The sequence below is a fragment of the Sorex araneus genome, chromosome 2 (genome assembly GCF_027595985.1).
Source record: "Sorex araneus isolate mSorAra2 chromosome 2, mSorAra2.pri, whole genome shotgun sequence".
In the NCBI taxonomy this organism is placed as follows: domain Eukaryota; kingdom Metazoa; phylum Chordata; class Mammalia; order Eulipotyphla; family Soricidae; genus Sorex; species Sorex araneus.
The window spans coordinates 221,204,108-221,221,286 of NC_073303.1; the positions used below are offsets into that span (position 1 = coordinate 221,204,108).

At 37.5% G+C, this 17,179-nt stretch overlaps 1 protein-coding gene across 1 annotated transcript; it reads right to left on the reverse strand.

Moving 5' to 3' along the window:
• Nucleotides 1–15,984: 15,984 nt before the first annotated feature.
• LOC129401748 (olfactory receptor 6C2-like) lies at nt 15,985–16,935 on the reverse strand. Its single transcript, XM_055124572.1, has one exon. It carries the CDS (start codon nt 16,933–16,935, stop codon nt 15,985–15,987), a length of 951 nt encoding a protein of 316 aa, XP_054980547.1.
• Between the last annotated feature and the right edge of the window lie 244 nt (nt 16,936–17,179).

Sequence of the window (17,179 nt, forward strand, 5' to 3'; positions counted from 1 at the left end):
AAATGTTAGCAAATCTCACGATTGTGTTATTAAAAAAAGTATAATCAATTTATTTTCTGCAACTTCTGTAACTGACTCTTTCACCAGTTTCACAAGTCAGCAAATGCTGGTTTTTCAAATTTAAGAGGGTTGATTACAATAATATACACAGAAAGTGTTGGCATATAGGAAGTAAAAAAATCTCCACTTCTAATATTCTCTCTGGCTCCTTACTTTCAGTTTGCTACTCAGAAATTTATGTTACTACATTTATACATGGGCTGGAGTGATAGCACAGCAGTTGGGCGTTTGCCTTTCACATGGCTGACCCGAGTTCGATTCCTCCGCCACTCTCGGAGAGCCTGGCAAGCTACCGAGAGTATGGTGCTCACACGGCAGATCCTGGCAAGCTACCCATGCGCATTGGGTATTGCCAAAAGCAGTAACAATAAGTCTCTTAATGAGAGATGTTACTGGTGTCCGCTTGAACAAATCGATGAGCAACAGGATGACAGTGACAGTGACAGTGACATTTGTACATTAAACAAAAGCCCCTGTGACTGATGTTTCATTTCCTTTATTATTTACATGGCAAGTGAATTTTGCTGAGTATAAAATGTCCTATAGTTGCCAGTAATTAAGTGATTAAGGACAAAGGCTGTGCAATTTTTAGTATGAAGTATTAGATTTCCAATTTCTTCTAAGCAATCTTATGTAGTACATGACAAGGGAAGATATTTCTAATAGTCAACAGAAAATCAAGTATATCATTTATTCATGTTAACATAAAAAGAAATTTAACTCTAAGACTATCCTTAGCTAACTCTATTATAGTTTCTGGATATTTACTCTAGATTACTGTCATACTGTCACTGTCATCCCGTTGCTCATTGATTTGCTCGAGTGGGCACCAGTAACATCTCCATTGTGAGACTTGTTGTTACTGCTTTTGGTATATCGAATATGCCACGGGTAGCTTGCCAGACTCTACTGTGCGGGTGAGATACTCTCAGTAGCTTGCTGGGCTCTTCGAGAAGGGCGGAGGAATCGAACCTGGGTCAGTTGCGTGCAAGGCAAAGCCCCACTGCTGTGCTATCACTCTAGATTATACCCATAAGAATTCTAAATGGTGTTGTTTCAGTGCCTCAATTATTCCTTTTTTTTCTCCCACCAAGTGAATATCAGACAGTCGTGACATTCTATCAATAAAAATGAACATAACTAAGCATTAATGATAGGCGTACTAATTCAGGAGGAGAATAACCATTTGGTAATCTCAAAATCTTCAGACTCCCTTGGAATTGGCGTTCTGAAACAAATGAGGAAACTATTATCCCTAGGTCCTAAAGAGTGTCATTTGAACACAAAGTCATGTCCTTAACTCAACATTCCTTATCTCAGGTGGCAATCAAGAATAATGGATTTGATAATGTAACTTAATCTTATATATTTTCTTGTTAGTATGTTTCCATTAATATTTACATTTAATTAATAGAGTAAATCCTAATTATAATGCTGTATTTTATTTTGTATTCTAATTGGATGATAAAGTGATATAGTTAAATAAATTGTTGAAAGTTCATGATTAAACAGCCACTTTTTACTTAAGAAATTAATCTGTTACAAGGACTAACTTGGATTCACTTAAAAGCATGCTTGAGAACTATATCTGAACATACTAATGTTTCTAACAAAGAACAAATAAACAGGAAGTGACTGAACTTTAATAATGATTGCAATTAATATATTTATGGAAACTTCTCAGTTTATATTTCCAATTGTCTAGAACAAAATAACAGCAAACATTATGTTTTCCGGAGATATCTGAGTTCTATTTCCATTTTTATAAATATAGCCATGAGTATTTTTTACTCAGATCAAGGAACAGAACGCTAAATAGAAATTAATTGATATTAAAAAATACAAGCATACTTACCCTAAGTGTGGAAGATAATAAAGCCTTTAGTAAAACACATGAGCCTGATAATTCCAGTACATTTTTAAGTGTCCCTCCACATTACTACACTGTTTGCACATTAATGTGCTCTCATAATTTTTAGTTACTACTGCCATAAACAATCACTCTTGAAGAGCCTATTCAACTTTCAATCTAGTAAATAATTTATGATACTTCAATACTGAAACAAAGCATTTCTTTAAAAGTCTGACATTATAAAATGACTTTTAAAAGATATAGAAATTGCTACAATCTGATAGCTCTAAACAAAGAAAAATTTGAGTTTGCCTCTGTGTGTGTGTGTGTGTGTGTGTGTGTGTGTGTGTGTGTGTGAATATTTGGTGGGATGGAGGAGGATAAGAGTGGGAGGACACAGCTGGCAGTTCTCAGGGTTTACTCCTAGCTCTGTGCTCAGAGATCAGTCGTGCCTTGCCTGGGCAAGAGATCATAATCAGGTGGGGCACATGCAAGACATTCACCCGACCTGCTGTATTATCACTCTAGTCCAAAGACAGAATTTTAAAGAATGAAGATAAAGGTTTATTACCACAACCTCTTATGATATGTAAGTCCCTCTGTGGATAACTGAATGGTCCGTTGTGACCAAGCTTCTCATTAATGAAACTAACAGAACTGAAATTTGGCCAAGACTAACAAAGGTATCACTGGGAACCATATCCCTGGGGACAAGAAATAATAAGATAATAAGTTTTCCTAGATACCAAGGATTTAACTGTTCCCAGTTGAAAACCCATAATTCAGGAATAGTTTACACTCAGCTCCTAAAGTGTAAATAGAATGTATCTCAATTTTAGTACAAAGCATGCATACTGATACCCAATGTTACCATGAAGAAAGAGTTACCAGTTTTCTTGTAAATAAATACAGATATGATTGGACAGTAGAGATAGTAAAGCAGGTAAAGAGATTGCCCTTTATGTGGTTGACCTGGGATTAATCAACAACACTGCTTGTGGGTCACATGAGTCCTACCAGGAGTAAACCCTGATCACAGAGCCAGGTTTTTGCATTAAATTACTAGTCCTTATATTTAATCTAGTCCAGTATGACTGAGTATTACCCACACACCTTGCACACCACAGACTGGTTTGATGGGCATTATGCCTCTTTTTAATTGTGCTTTTATCATAGTTTCAGTAATATGTTTAGAACAACTTTTGATGGTGTTGAAGTACAAAATTACTGCAACTTCAAACCAACAAATTCCCTAAGACCCTCAAACAGTAACCTTGTGTCACTTATTTTTAAAAATTTTTTAAAAACTTTACAGTTACAGTTACAAGTTACAAGGGCTGGAGCCATAGCACAGCGGGTAAGGCGTTTGCCTTGTATGCGGCAAATTCCTTCGTCCCTCTCGGAGAGCCCTGCAAGCTACCAAGAGTATCCCGTCTGCATGGCAGAGCCTGCCAAGCTGCCGTGGCATATTTCACATGCCAGAAACAGTAACAAGTCTCACAATGGAGGCGTTACTGGTGCCTGCTTGAGGAAATCGATGAACAACAGGATGACAGTGCTACAGGCTACAGTTGCAAAGTGAGATACAGTTCCAGAGTTTTCATAATTGAGTTTTAGTCATACAATGATTGAAAACCACCCCTCCAGCAGGGCGCATTTTCTACTAAGAATATCCCCAGTATCCCTATCGCCACTCCACTGATCCCACACTCCGCCTCTGTGGCAGGCACCTTCCTTTATATGTGTTCTCTACTTTGGGGCATTATGGCTTATAATACAGATGCTGACAGGCCATCATGTTTGGTCCTTTGTTTACTTGAAGCACACATCTCCATCCTGAGTAACCCCTGCAACCATCATGGACTCAGTGGTCCCTTCTCTTACCCAATTGCCTTCTCCCCCAGCACATGAAACCAACTTCCAACTTTGGAGAAATCCTCCGAGTTAGGAGTTTTGCCTCATTTGTCCTTGAGTGTTGGTCTCAGATTATGTTATTATATAGTTCACAAATGAGTGCAGTCATACATCTGTCCCACTCTTTCTGACTCATTTTACTTAGCATGATACTCTCCATGTCCATTCACTTACAAGAAAATTCCATGACTTCTTTTCTAACAGCTGCATAGTATTCTACTGTGTAGATATGCCATAGTTTCTTTAACCAGTATTCTGTTCTTGGGCATTTGGTTGTTTGCAGATTCTGGCTATTGTTAAGAGCTCTGAAAAAAAAAAAACATACAAGTGCAGATGTCATTTCTACTGTGCTTTTTAACATCTACTGGGTATATTTCCAAAAGTGGTATTGCTAGGTTATATGGAAGCTCAATTTCTAGTTTTTTGAAGAATGCCAATATTTTCCAGAAAGCTGGGCCAGTTGGCATTCGAACCAACAATGAATGAGAGTCCCTTTCTTCCTGTCTCTGCACCAGCATTGGTCGTTCTTGTTCTTTTTGATGTGTGCCAATTTTTGTGGGTAAGATGTTGTCTCATTGTTGTTTTGATTTGCAGGTCCCTTAGGGTTAGCAATGTAGATCATTTTTTTCATATGCCTTTTGGCCATTTCTATTACTTTTTTGAGAAAGTTCCTGTTTCTTCTCCCCATTTTTTGGAGGATTTTTTCTTGTAAAGTTCTACCAGCGTCTTGTATTACCTGAATATACAAATTCTACTTTGGTGCACATGGAACATTCTCCAGGGTATATTACATAACTGGGCCATAGAAATTCCTCTATAAAATTAAGAGGATAGAAATTGTATCAAAAATATTTTCAGATCAAGCCGCTCTCTGCCGATATGTGACCCAAGTGGCTGCACGTGTGCGGCCTCTCTGTTGCTGGATGACCATGATCCCGGAGGCCATCTAAACTACTTTTGGTACCAGCAACTTCTTGCAGAAAAGTCTCTAGACTGTGAACTAAGCCGCGGCTCCATGCAGCCCCAGGAGTGGAAAGGTTTTTCTCTCTTGGCTTTTCCTTTCCGGGAGGAAAGGCATGGCGACTGACATCTTACAAGGACCACTAAAGAGAGGCATAAGCTTGCAATGATGCACTTTCTGGCAGAAATTTCCGTAAAGTTAGTTACTAAAATACAGAAAATGAAAACTGTGTGGCCGTGTACTCACATCTCTTCATTCTCAGCAATGGAAAACAAATGATCAAATGCTTCCTTGATTTTGGTCTGATTTGGGGCGGGGGGAACTCCAAATAATAATAGTGAGTTTTTTGTGGAAATATTGAATGTAATCAAAGTAAAGAGAAAGTAAAGTGAAAATTATCAGCTACACAGGTGGGAGGTGGGGGAAGGGGAGGTATATGGGGGTTCTTGGTGGTGGGATATGTGCACTGCTGAAGGGTTCGACTATTGTATAACTGAGACTTAAGCCTGAATGCTTTGTAACTTTCCACATGGTGATTCAATTAAAAAAATCTTTTCAGATCATGATGCACTGAAAAGAGAAGTGAATCATACACAGAAACAGAAATTCAAATCAAACACCTGGAAATTAAACAGTTCACTACTGAAATACCTGTGGCTATTGAAAGTAAATCAAAAGATTCCTGGAAACAATAAGAATGAAGACCCAAGTTATCAGAACTTATGGGAAACAGCAAAAGAAGTGTTAAGAGGAAAGTTGATAGCTCTATAAGCATTCCTCAGGAAGGAAAAGCAAGCCCTCCTAAATTTCTTAACCTCACAGCTTAAGATCCTGGAAAATGACTAACAAAAGGAGCCAAAAACATGCAGGAAGTAGAAAATAATGAAACTTAGAGAAGAAATGAATGATATGGAAACCCATAAAATAATCTTAAAGATTAATGAAACCATGTGCTGGTTCATTGAGAAAGTAAACAAGATCAATAAATTACTAACAAGATTCACAAAGAAAGAAATAGATATCCTTAATAAATAGAATCAGAAATGAAAAGGGGGGCATCATAACAGAAATGACAGAAATTCAAACGGTACTCAGAGATCACTTTGAGAATCTTTATGCCACAAATCCAGAGACCCCTGATGAAATGAATAAATTCCTGGACCCTATAATCTCACAAAGCTGACACAAGAAGACTGGGAATACTGAACAGACTGATCCCTGTCAAGGAAATTAAAATAGTAATCAAAATTCTCCTGAAAAAACAAAAGCCCTATACCAGATGGATTCAGTAATGAATTCTTCAAAACCTTTAAGAGGACTCACTCCCAATCCTGTTCAAACTTTTACAAGAAATTGAAGAAATAGAAACAATTCCAAACCCATTGACCAAAACAATTCCAAACTCTCAGACCAAAAGCAGAGAGACACCACAAAAAAAGAGAATTACAGGCCAATATCCCTTATGAACACAGAGGCAAAAACCCTTAACAAACACTAAAAAATAGAATCCAATAACTCATCAAAAAGGTCAAACACCATGATCAAGTGAGATTCATCCTGGAGATGCAAGGATTTTTTTTAACACTTTCAAGTCAATCAGCAAGGATTTTTTTAACACTTTCAAGTCAATCAACATAATACACTTGTTATATAAGAGCAAAGATAAAACTGTGTGGTATATCAGTAGATGCAGAGTAGATGTATTTAATAAGATACAGTATCTATTTATGATTAAAAACTCTCAACAAAATGGGAATTGAAGAAACTTTCCTCAATATAGTAAAATACATCTACCACAAACCCACTGCAAGCATTATTCAAAACGGAGAAAAACTTAGAGCCTTTCCTCTAAGATATGGGACAAGACAAAGTTGCCCACTCTCACCACTTCTATTCAATATAGCTCTGGAAGTACATGCCATAGCAATTAGGCAAGAAAAAGATAGCAAGGGCATCCAGATAGGAAAGAAAGCAGTCAAACTCTCACTATTTGCTGATGACAAGATGCTATACTTAGAAAATCCTAAATACTCTATAAAAAATAGGTTTGTAAAGTAAAGTGGCAGGTTACAAAATCAACACCCAAAAGTTCATGACTTTTCTACATACAAATAATGAAAGAGAAGAAAGATACACTTTTTAAAAACACTCTCTTTCACAATAGTGGCTCAGAAAGCCAAGTACTTTGGAATCAGCTTAACTAAAATGGTGAAGGAACTATACAAAGAAAACTATGGAACACTACTCATAACTAAAAGAGAACACTAGGAAATGGAGACACATCCCCTTCTCATGGATTGGGAGAATTAACATCGTCAAAATGGCAATACTCCCCAATGCATTATACAGATTCAATTCAATCCCTATAAGGATACCCAGGACATCCTTCAAAGAAATAGACAAAACACTCCTGAAATTTTATTTATTTACTTATTTATTTATTTATTATATTTTTATTTTTTAATTAGTGAATCACCATGAGGGTATAGTTACAGATTTACACATTTTCGTGTTTGTGTTTCCTTCATACAATGTTTGAGAACCCATACCTCCACCAGTACCCATTCTCCACCACCAATAAACCCAGTATCCCTCCCACCCCCAATACCATCCCCCCCACCACATCCCACCTCTGTGGCAGAGCATTCCCTTTTGTTCTCTCTTCTTTTGGGTGTTGTGGTTTGCAATAGGGGTATTGGGTGGCCTTTGTGTTCAATCTATAGTTTACTTTCAGCACACATGTCCCTTCCCGAGAGGGTCCTCCAACCACATTTTACTTGGTGTTCCCTACTGTCTCTGAACACTCCTGAAATATATATGAAACAATAAACCCCCAAGAACAACTAAAGCAATCTTTGGGACAAAGAAGGTGGGTAGCATCACCCTCCCCACCTCAAATTATATTACAAAGCAGTATTATTTCAGACAACATGGTATTGGAATAGAAACAGACCCTCAGACAATGGAATCGAGTTGAATATCTGACACAAATTCTCAACTATATGATCAGTTAATTTTTCATAAAGGAGCAAGAAATTTAAAGTGGAGGGGGCGAAACTGATAGAACAGCGGGTAGGGCATTTGCCTTGCAAAGGGCCTACCCAAGTTCAATCCCGCATCCATAATGGTCCCCCCACCACTGCCAGGAGTAATTCCTGACTGCATAGCCAGGAGTAAACCCAGAGTATCTCTGAGTGTGACCCAAAAAGAAAAAAAAAGAAAAGAAATGTGAAATGGAGGACGGAAAGCCTCTTCAACAAGTGGTGCTAGGAAAACTGAACAGCTATGTCCAAAAAAAAAAAATGAATTCAGATCTCTGTCTAATGCCAACCACAAAAGTCAGATCAAAATGGATTAAAGACCTCGATATCAGACCTGATTTCCTAAGGAACATGGAGGAAAATGTAGGCAGAACCCTCCATGATATGGAAGCTAAGGGCATCTTAACTGAGCTAACTGGTTGACAGTACCACTTGATGGGAAGCAGCCCCTGGCCATGAAGGATATGTGACTGAGTTAATGGACTAAAAGAACTGCCTGGTGTTTATACAGTCATGGAGCTGGAGAGTCAGAAGCCGTACACCCATGTATTGTATCTTGTGTCTAACTGATAAGTGCCTAGCTGATAAGATGCTTTCTTGGTATATGGGTATGTTTTACTTTCTTGATATATGTGAATGCCTTGCTTTCTTGATCTATGGGAATTGGGACTATCTCTCAAATTGGGAATGTTTTCTTGGTATATTTTTCTGTATACTTTTGTTCATTTATGACATGTTTGAAGTTATTTCTGACTTTGGAATTGTTTATCTTTGTGCCAACTCCTGAGGCCTGTGTGCCCAGAATGGCTATATAAACCCTCTGCTGTAAGCCCCTCAGGGTAGAGCTCTGGCCTCTTGCCTCTTTGGCACGACAGCTGGACCCCAGTTAGCAGGAATAATAAAGTCTCGGTGTGTGTTTTGCAATCCCGCTGGACTCTCTGTCTCTCTGAGTACTGAGGGGTGGTCTCGATCCTAACAGTTTCCACTTGATAATGAACTCCTGACTGAGTATTGGATTTTAATCTACATTAAATCATGTGGGAAGCAGCACGAGAGTGACCCTCTCTACCTGCTGCCAGAAGCAGCCATTTCAGCATCTCCTACCAAGTTCAGCATTGCCTACCAAGAGAAACAAGTTTTGGTTGGCCAATACTAAAAGCATCTCATGATCCTGTCAGAGACTGAAGTATTTCTTAATTTATAATAAGTAGTACTTTTTTCATACCTGCAGACTAGTCTACTCATATTTGGACTTAACAAACTGCCCAGACAACCTTTTGAGAGCTATGCGTGTATATGGATCCAAATATATTTTAACTCAAAGCCAGAAATCTCTAAAGATTATAATGTCCGTGTCTTTAAAGAATAGTAATGCAGATTGGTGTTCAAGGAAAAAGATAAAGAAATAAATATATCCCTTCAAACATCAATTATCTGTCAAAGCCCCTCCCCCCACTTTTGCTCAAAGTCCCAACTTCCATAAAATTTTACAAAGGACAAAAATAAGTCTTAAAAATCTTCTCCATAAACATTACATTTGGTTACTGCAGTGGGTTTCCAACATTATAAACATTTATAATGTTAAAACATTATAAAACAAAAGCATTCTGTTTGTTTTGTTTCATTTTGTATATGTATATATATATATATACACACACACATATATCTTATAATGATAAATATGTGATACTCTATTGAGGGTACCTAAAAATTTAACTCTTAATACAAATTGAAATGTTCTATCACAGAATCACTATCACGAAATCCCATTAATTGTTGATTTCTTGAGCGGGCTCAGTAACCTCTCGTCCTTTCCCTGAGATCTTAGAAGTCTCTCTCGACTTGGCCCTCCCAAAGATGTAGCACTGGAGGCTCTTTCAGGGTCAGGGGAATGGGATCCAGCTTGTTACTGGCTTTAGCATATGAATACACCATGGGAAGCTTGCAAGGCTGTCCCATGCAGGCAGGAAACTCTCAGAAGCTTGCCAGTTTCTCCCAGAGGGAGAAGTAGGCTACAAGCGGTCGCGTGCTTCTGGGAGCTTGCTTTTAAGTCTCTGGGTGTTGGCCGTTGATGGAATTACACACACCTGGGTTCCTCTGCTGGTACCTTCATGCATGAGGTCTGTCCGTACATGTGGAGAGGGGCCTTGAGCATGGGTGTAGCTAGGTTCCGGTGGTCTTCGGTTGCCGGGAGCTCTGCTCGGGTGGAGAGGAAAGCTGGAGCCCATCCCCTCCGAGGTGTCCAGGGGAAGGCAGCCAGGCGTGTGGGCAAGAGACTCAAAATGTTCTAAAATCTAAAAATTCAACCAATACAAATTTTTTGATTTTATGAAAACTGTAATTATCTTAATGAATGTAGTTTACTTAAAATTATTGATCAATTTTATAATTTAACATATTTTGAGAGTTACACCAATAGATATACTGATGAGATCGTATGATATTCTTTAAGATGCTTGACTTATATATGGTTGACACTTTTTCTGTCCCCAGTACTGCATATGTTTCCCTGGACAGTGCTATGGTAAATCACTAAATACTGAGTCAGCAGTAATACCTGAGCATAGCTGGGTGTAGCCCAACTCCCCTCCTTAAAAACCAGCAAAACAGAACAATAATCCATAGTATTTGCTTGACATATAGTGGGTAGAGCATTGTGGTCGAACATGGGTAAATTTTTGCCATCCCATATAGTCTCTTGTGTTGAGGCTGGACAGAGCCATCAGCCTGAGCCCATGTAGAGTACACTGCACAACAGTCAGGAACATTGTGACCCATGAAAATGGGCACAATTTCTTGTGTGTTCTGACTGGCTTGGATGAAACTGAGTATCTTTTTCTTTAAGCTGCCTTCAGTAAATAATTTCATAAATTTTGGTTTATGGAAAGACTCAGTTTCCTTCTCACAAATACCTGGACCCAGCTTCTCTTTGACATGCAAATTTCAGATGCTAGCCCAGCCTGATCTTTGGCGTGCAGATTTCATGTACTATCCCAGCTTAGTCTTTGGAATGCAGATTCCAGGTGCTAGCCCAGCTTGTTTGGGGAATGGAAACCCAGGTGTTGTAGCCCAAGAAAGCTTTTGGTTTCAGCTTTGTATTTCTTTCTGCTCAGGCACACTGACTTGCAGACATAGAGAAACGATGTGTCTTGCTGCCTCAATGTTCTTCCTGTAACTTCTTTTGATGATCTCACTGTATTGAGCCTGGTAGGATGATAATAAAAGGAGACTTTAGGATGCTCTACTTTTTGTCACAGGATCTGAGTGAATCCAGGCCCTCCGTGAAATATAATTTCTCTTGCATTTCTTGTCTAAGCATCTACAGCTGAACAAATATTCACACAACACTCTTGGGCATTGTTAGCATTGGTCCTCAGTTGAGCACAGATTCAGGATCAGCCCTGAGCAAGCCACCTGTGACTCAAAGACCAAAAAATGTTTTATTCTGAAATTTTTGATAAGTTAATATTAATATTATACATAAATGACTTTGCTTAAAACCTCATGAATACGTTATGTTTGATGTGAACATTACTTCTGGAAATAAGGAATTTATAGAAATAGAGATACAATTTTTTGAAGAAACGTGTAGTAATCAGGATTTGTAAGTTGTATCTACTTAATTTCCAAACTCTCTTGCTAACTAAAAAACATCAAAATTTTGTTAAACAAAAGTCCCATATTGTTGGGGTCTCAGCAGCCAGCCTGAGATCCTGGCCAAATCCCCTGTGAATAGGAGCAGGCTCTATTCATAGGGGCCGGGTGTCCTGTGTCGGCACTCCACCCAGAAAGACACTTTGGTTGAGGAGATAACGGATGAGGGAGCTGACAGTCATCACTTGCCTGAGCCTTGAGAGAGGGAAATAGAAATCATTAGCTAACATCTGTAATGAGCTTGATGAGGTATATGTGATGAACGTGATAACCAGGTGTGCACGATATGCATTTAGGCTGCCCTGAAGTTCATGTATAAATACCCTGTGTGAGAGCTAATAAAATGAGAGCTGTTGACCTCCAGCTTTCCCTGCTCTGTGTGGTTTTTTCTTGGTGGCGGGGAGTCCGCGGTGCACAGAGGGGCAGGGCAGAGGCTTCTCCCCTTCCCACTCCCTCTCTATAGGGAGTAAGTCCGGTGGCTTGAGGGATCATACTCCAGTTTGCCGGGGTCAACTGGCCAAGACCCTGACAACTTATATTTTTATTAACTTACAGATTCAACTCCCAAAATATAATTAGTCTTACCTATTCTGTTTTATAGTGTTACTTTTTAGGTTTTTTTTTTCTTTTGGTGGGGAGTGGATTCTTTTTTTTTATTTTTAACTATGCAATACTAGTTTTACAATAACAATCTTCAAGAGGCCATGATACTACCAAAAGTCTTGAAACATGCAAGTTATGTATGATATATCTTTGAGCTAAATTCATGATACCATATCCACTTTTAAAAATTATTGTTGAATCACACTCATGATTGCTTAGGTCTTACTCCTCACTTTTTGCTCAGATATGGTACTTGGGAACAAATGTGTATTGGCCCTGTGCAAGGGAAGAGCCTAATACCTGTAAAATTTCATCAGAGCTCAATATAAATATATATATGCATATAGATATATGTATATATTTTATATATATATATACACACACATTGTTTTAGAAAAGACTTTATTAGCGAAAAGATAAAGGGATGCAAGGAATCTCCCAGATTATGGAGGGTCTTCAAAGAAGGAATTCCCCGCACATATTTTAAATGTCTTCAGTTCTCTTAGACATTCCACATTAGACATCAGACATTACACATGTCTTAGATATTACATATTAGGTATCCCCATTACATTTTATTAAATATAATAAATGAATTTTATTTTACTGTAAGTAAAAAATAATTTGATCATTTATCCTTCTATCTTATTGCACTTATTTTCAGAAATTTCCTTTCCGTCTTTTGTTGTCACTCACAGTTGGATTCTTTGGGCACAGAATCAAGAAAATTACAAAAGTGATAATTCCCAATTAGAAGCATATAATTAGCAATTATATTATCTTGCTTGGAGAATATGATGACTCTGGTGTGAGGGAACTTTAATCTTGAATTTCTATTACCAAATTAAAAAATTGGAAACAACCATTATCATTTTATACCATTAGCTTTGGAAATAGACTGGAGTGATAGCACAGTGGATAGGGCATTTGCCTTGCACGTGGTTGACCCAGATTTGATTTCTTTGTCCTTCTCTGAGACCCCGGCAAGCTACCTAGATTATCCTGCCTGCACGGCAGAGGCTGGGAAGCTACCCATGGCATATTCAATACACCAAAAACAGTAACAAATCTCACAATAGAGACATTACTGGTGCCCAATCGAGCAAATTGATGAGCAACGGGATGACAGTGCTTGAAAATGCTTGAACTGTGGAAATATTAGAAAATTAATATATTTGAGTTAGAAGCTAGGTATTTTGTAATTTAAACTACATAAGCCCACACTGTATATATTTTAAATAGCACGCAAAGATACACTGAAGGTGGTGGAATCTTTGCAGGGAGAAAGAAATGCACACTACCATTTTACAACTGATACTTTACATATTATTTTTAAATATTTGAATTTTTATTAAAAATATAAACCTACCTCGAGAGTCCTCTTAACACCCATTAAGCAAGTACCTATCATCCTGTTTGATATCTTCTGGAAAAATATACACGTGCATCATTAAAAATATGCATAAGTGCCTTAGAATTCCACTCTATTGCACAATGTAAATTAAGGCAACTATTAAGAGAATCACAATGAGGTATGTTTACTAATTTATTTTTTGTTTGTATTTGAACTGAATTCAATGGTGTACAAGATTTACTCCTGATTCTGCACTTGGGATCATATCTGGTGGTGCTCAAAGGAACTTATGTTGTGCTGGAGATTTAGTTGGGGCTGTAACTCTTATGCAAAGACATAAATATTACTCCCTGTTTTATCTCTATGGTCTCTTTAATGTGTACTTTATGATTAATCATTATAAAATATTTTATAGCATATATCTTAAGGGACATAAACTTGTGAAATACACTAAATTTTTCGCACATTATTATATTCATTACATATTAAATTTGACAATCAGAAGTTGAGCAAACGCTGAGTGCCAGTCACTGGCGAGACATATTTGCTGTATGACAATCATTTAAAATGTATGTTTAAAACTTTTTTTGACATATTATAGAATTCCACAAATGTATTGATTATTTTGTTAATAAAAGGAAAAATCCAAATAGCTACTGAATGCATAACAGAAGTTGTAATTAGGGCTTTATTGTCATTATTTAGTCAATGAACTACAAAGCTGTTTTAGCCATACAAAATATCAAAATTATCACAAATATCTCTCAGTTGATTATGGCAATCCTCTAGACAAGTCCATATATTTTTGTTAAATTGATCACTGTCATCCTGTTGCTTATCAATTTGTTCGAGCGGGCATCAGTAACATCTATCATTGAGAGACTTATTGTTACTGTTTTTGGCATATCCAATATTTTGTTAAACTAGAAGGAAATCTTGTTTGTATATTTTGGGTGACATCTGACTGTTTCCCAGGCTTACTCCTAGCTCTGAGTTTAGAGAGCAAACAACTACTGTGATGTCAAGACATGAATTTTGAGATTAAGGATGCTGTAAGAATAAAATTAAATTAAATTAAAAGGTAAACTCTAAGATATAAAATAGATTTTAAGAGAACATAGAAAAAGTGACCAAGGTATAGATCACTGACCCAAGAGGCCTACATCTCCCTGGGCAGTATCATCAGCATTAACTCATAGCTTTCTTGAGTTCTGCTTGGGTTGCATAAGCAAATAAAATAAAATAAGCAAAAGTTAAAAAAAGCAATAAAAGCGAATATGAGATAAAGTCATTGACTACATTATACCAAAAAAACTCCCCCCAATAGCACTAACCAGACAATTACTTTTTCTTAGAGAACATGATGACAAAATGTCTATGATGACAAAGGTAGTTAGTTCATGGCCATGTTAGTACAATATTCCTACAAATCAAAAATTTTTGATAGAGATTATAGAAATAAGAGCTTATTTCTAAATCATTTTGATAGTTAAATTTTATTCACTGTCATGTAATTATAGACATTGTTTGCTACCTTTAGCTTCTTTACTATTCATGGTGTCATTGTATCACTGTCATCTCCTTGTTCATCGATTTGCTCCAGCAGTAACATCTCCATTTGACCTAGCACTGAGATTTTAGCAGCCTCTTTTTACTCGTCCTTCAAAATGGTGCCACATTGGAGGCTCTTTCAGGATCAGAGAAATGAGACTCATCATTGTTACTGTTTTTGGCATATCAGATACACCACGGGGAGTTTGCCAGGCTCTGCCATGTATGTAGATAAAAATTATAAACTGATATGGCTCCTAGTCATAAAAACCGTTTGCATAGAAATAGTGAGGATCAATACATTGGGAGATTATTCTTGATTCACAAAATAATTTGCTTTTTTATTGCTTTTGCTTTTCAAAATCAGAGAAGTTAGTCTATATGGAGAAGAGTGACTTAATCCTTATTGGTATAAAATGTAGTCTATATGGAGAAGAGTGACTTAATCCTTATTGGTATAAAATGTACGAAGATAACAAAGAGATATAAAACATAAGGCTTGAGTTTACTACATATTTAATTTAACATGTTCTTGTGTTCTTAATTTATTAAGAGCAGTACTTTTTTTTTCTGATATGTAGGCGACATCTCATAGCCTTGTTCTCCGTCTTGGAGAACCTGTCAAGCTACCGAGTTTTTACTGCCCACACGGGAGACCCTGGCAAGCTCCCCATGGCGTATTCAAATGCCAAATACAGTAACAGTGATGGGTCTTATTCCCTTGATCCTGAAGAGCCTCTAATGCGGCACTGTAGGGAAGGATGAGTAAACAGAGGCTGCTAAAATCTCAGGGCTAGGATGTATGGAGACGTTACTGGGCCTGCACGAGCAAATTGTTGATCAATGGGAGGACAGTGATACAGTGATACATTTTTTAAATGGTTTTATGTTTGTTTGTTTGTTTTTAGAGGAAGCACACCAGAGGTATTCAGGGCTTACTGTTTCCTGTATTGTAAACAAAATACCCTGATCAGATATGTACAAGGCAAGTTCCTTAACCCCCGTGATATCTCTGAGGCCCCCAGAGTAGTCGTTGTTTTACAAAGTCATTCAAAGCTTTTTTCACTTGCTTGTTTCTTAGAGTATAAATAAGTGGGTTTAACATGGGAATGGTGGAAGTAGCAAATACTGTTATTCCCTTATTAATAGCCATTTCGTCTTTTGCAGAAGGTTTGATATAGATGAACATACAGCTGCCGTAAGTGATGGAAACCACAATAAAGTGGGAGGAACAGGTAGAAAACGCCTTTTTCTTCTGCTGAGCAGAGGGGAACCCAAGAATCGTGCGAATGATTCTTCCATAGGACCAAATTGCAAAGCTGAGAGTCACGAACAGGAGAAACGAAGCACTGAAAAGAACCATGTTCTCTAGGAATTCTGAATCAGAACAGGAGATCTTCAGGAGAGGCTTAGCATCACAGACAAAGTGGTCGATTTCAGAGTTACAGAATTCCAGTGTCAGTCCATAGCCCAGTGGTGGTAATAAAAGCAACAGTGTAATTACCCAACAGCCAGAGAGAAGCTTTTTGCAGGTCAGGGGATTCATGATAGTGGTGTAATGAAGGGGTTTACAGATGGCTACATAACGATCATAGGACATAGTTGCCAGAAGAAAAAAATCTGCTATTCCAAATAGGTCTGTAAGAAATACTTGACATGCACAGCCGTTATAGGTAATGGTTCTGTCTCCTGTTGCTATACTGTACAAGAATCTCGGGATACAGGAAGATGTGAATGACATTTCTATGAAAGAAAGGTTTCGCAGAAAATAGTACATGGCAGTTTTAAGGTGGGCATCCACAAAGGTGAGAATGATGATGGTCAGGTTTCCAACAATGCTGAACGTGTAGGTGACAAATAGTATTATAAAAATGAAAGTATTTATCTGTGGATCATCTGTCAATCCAAGAAGGATGAATGTGGTTACTGGTGTGTGATTTCTCATTCCAGTCTTATATCTTGATCTACGTGTAAAATTGAAAGAGATGAGAGTAAGATAAGGTAAAGAATGCTACATTCACTTGGATTTTAGTTAGAAATGTCAATTAATGTATGTATTCTTTGACTTATTTTTGAGTTTTATGTACTTTGGGATAGTTTCATGACATTCAATGGGTTTAAAACTTTACCTTTCAAAATTATTAATTCAGATTTAATGAATACAAATACTTGCATGTAAATAATTATGT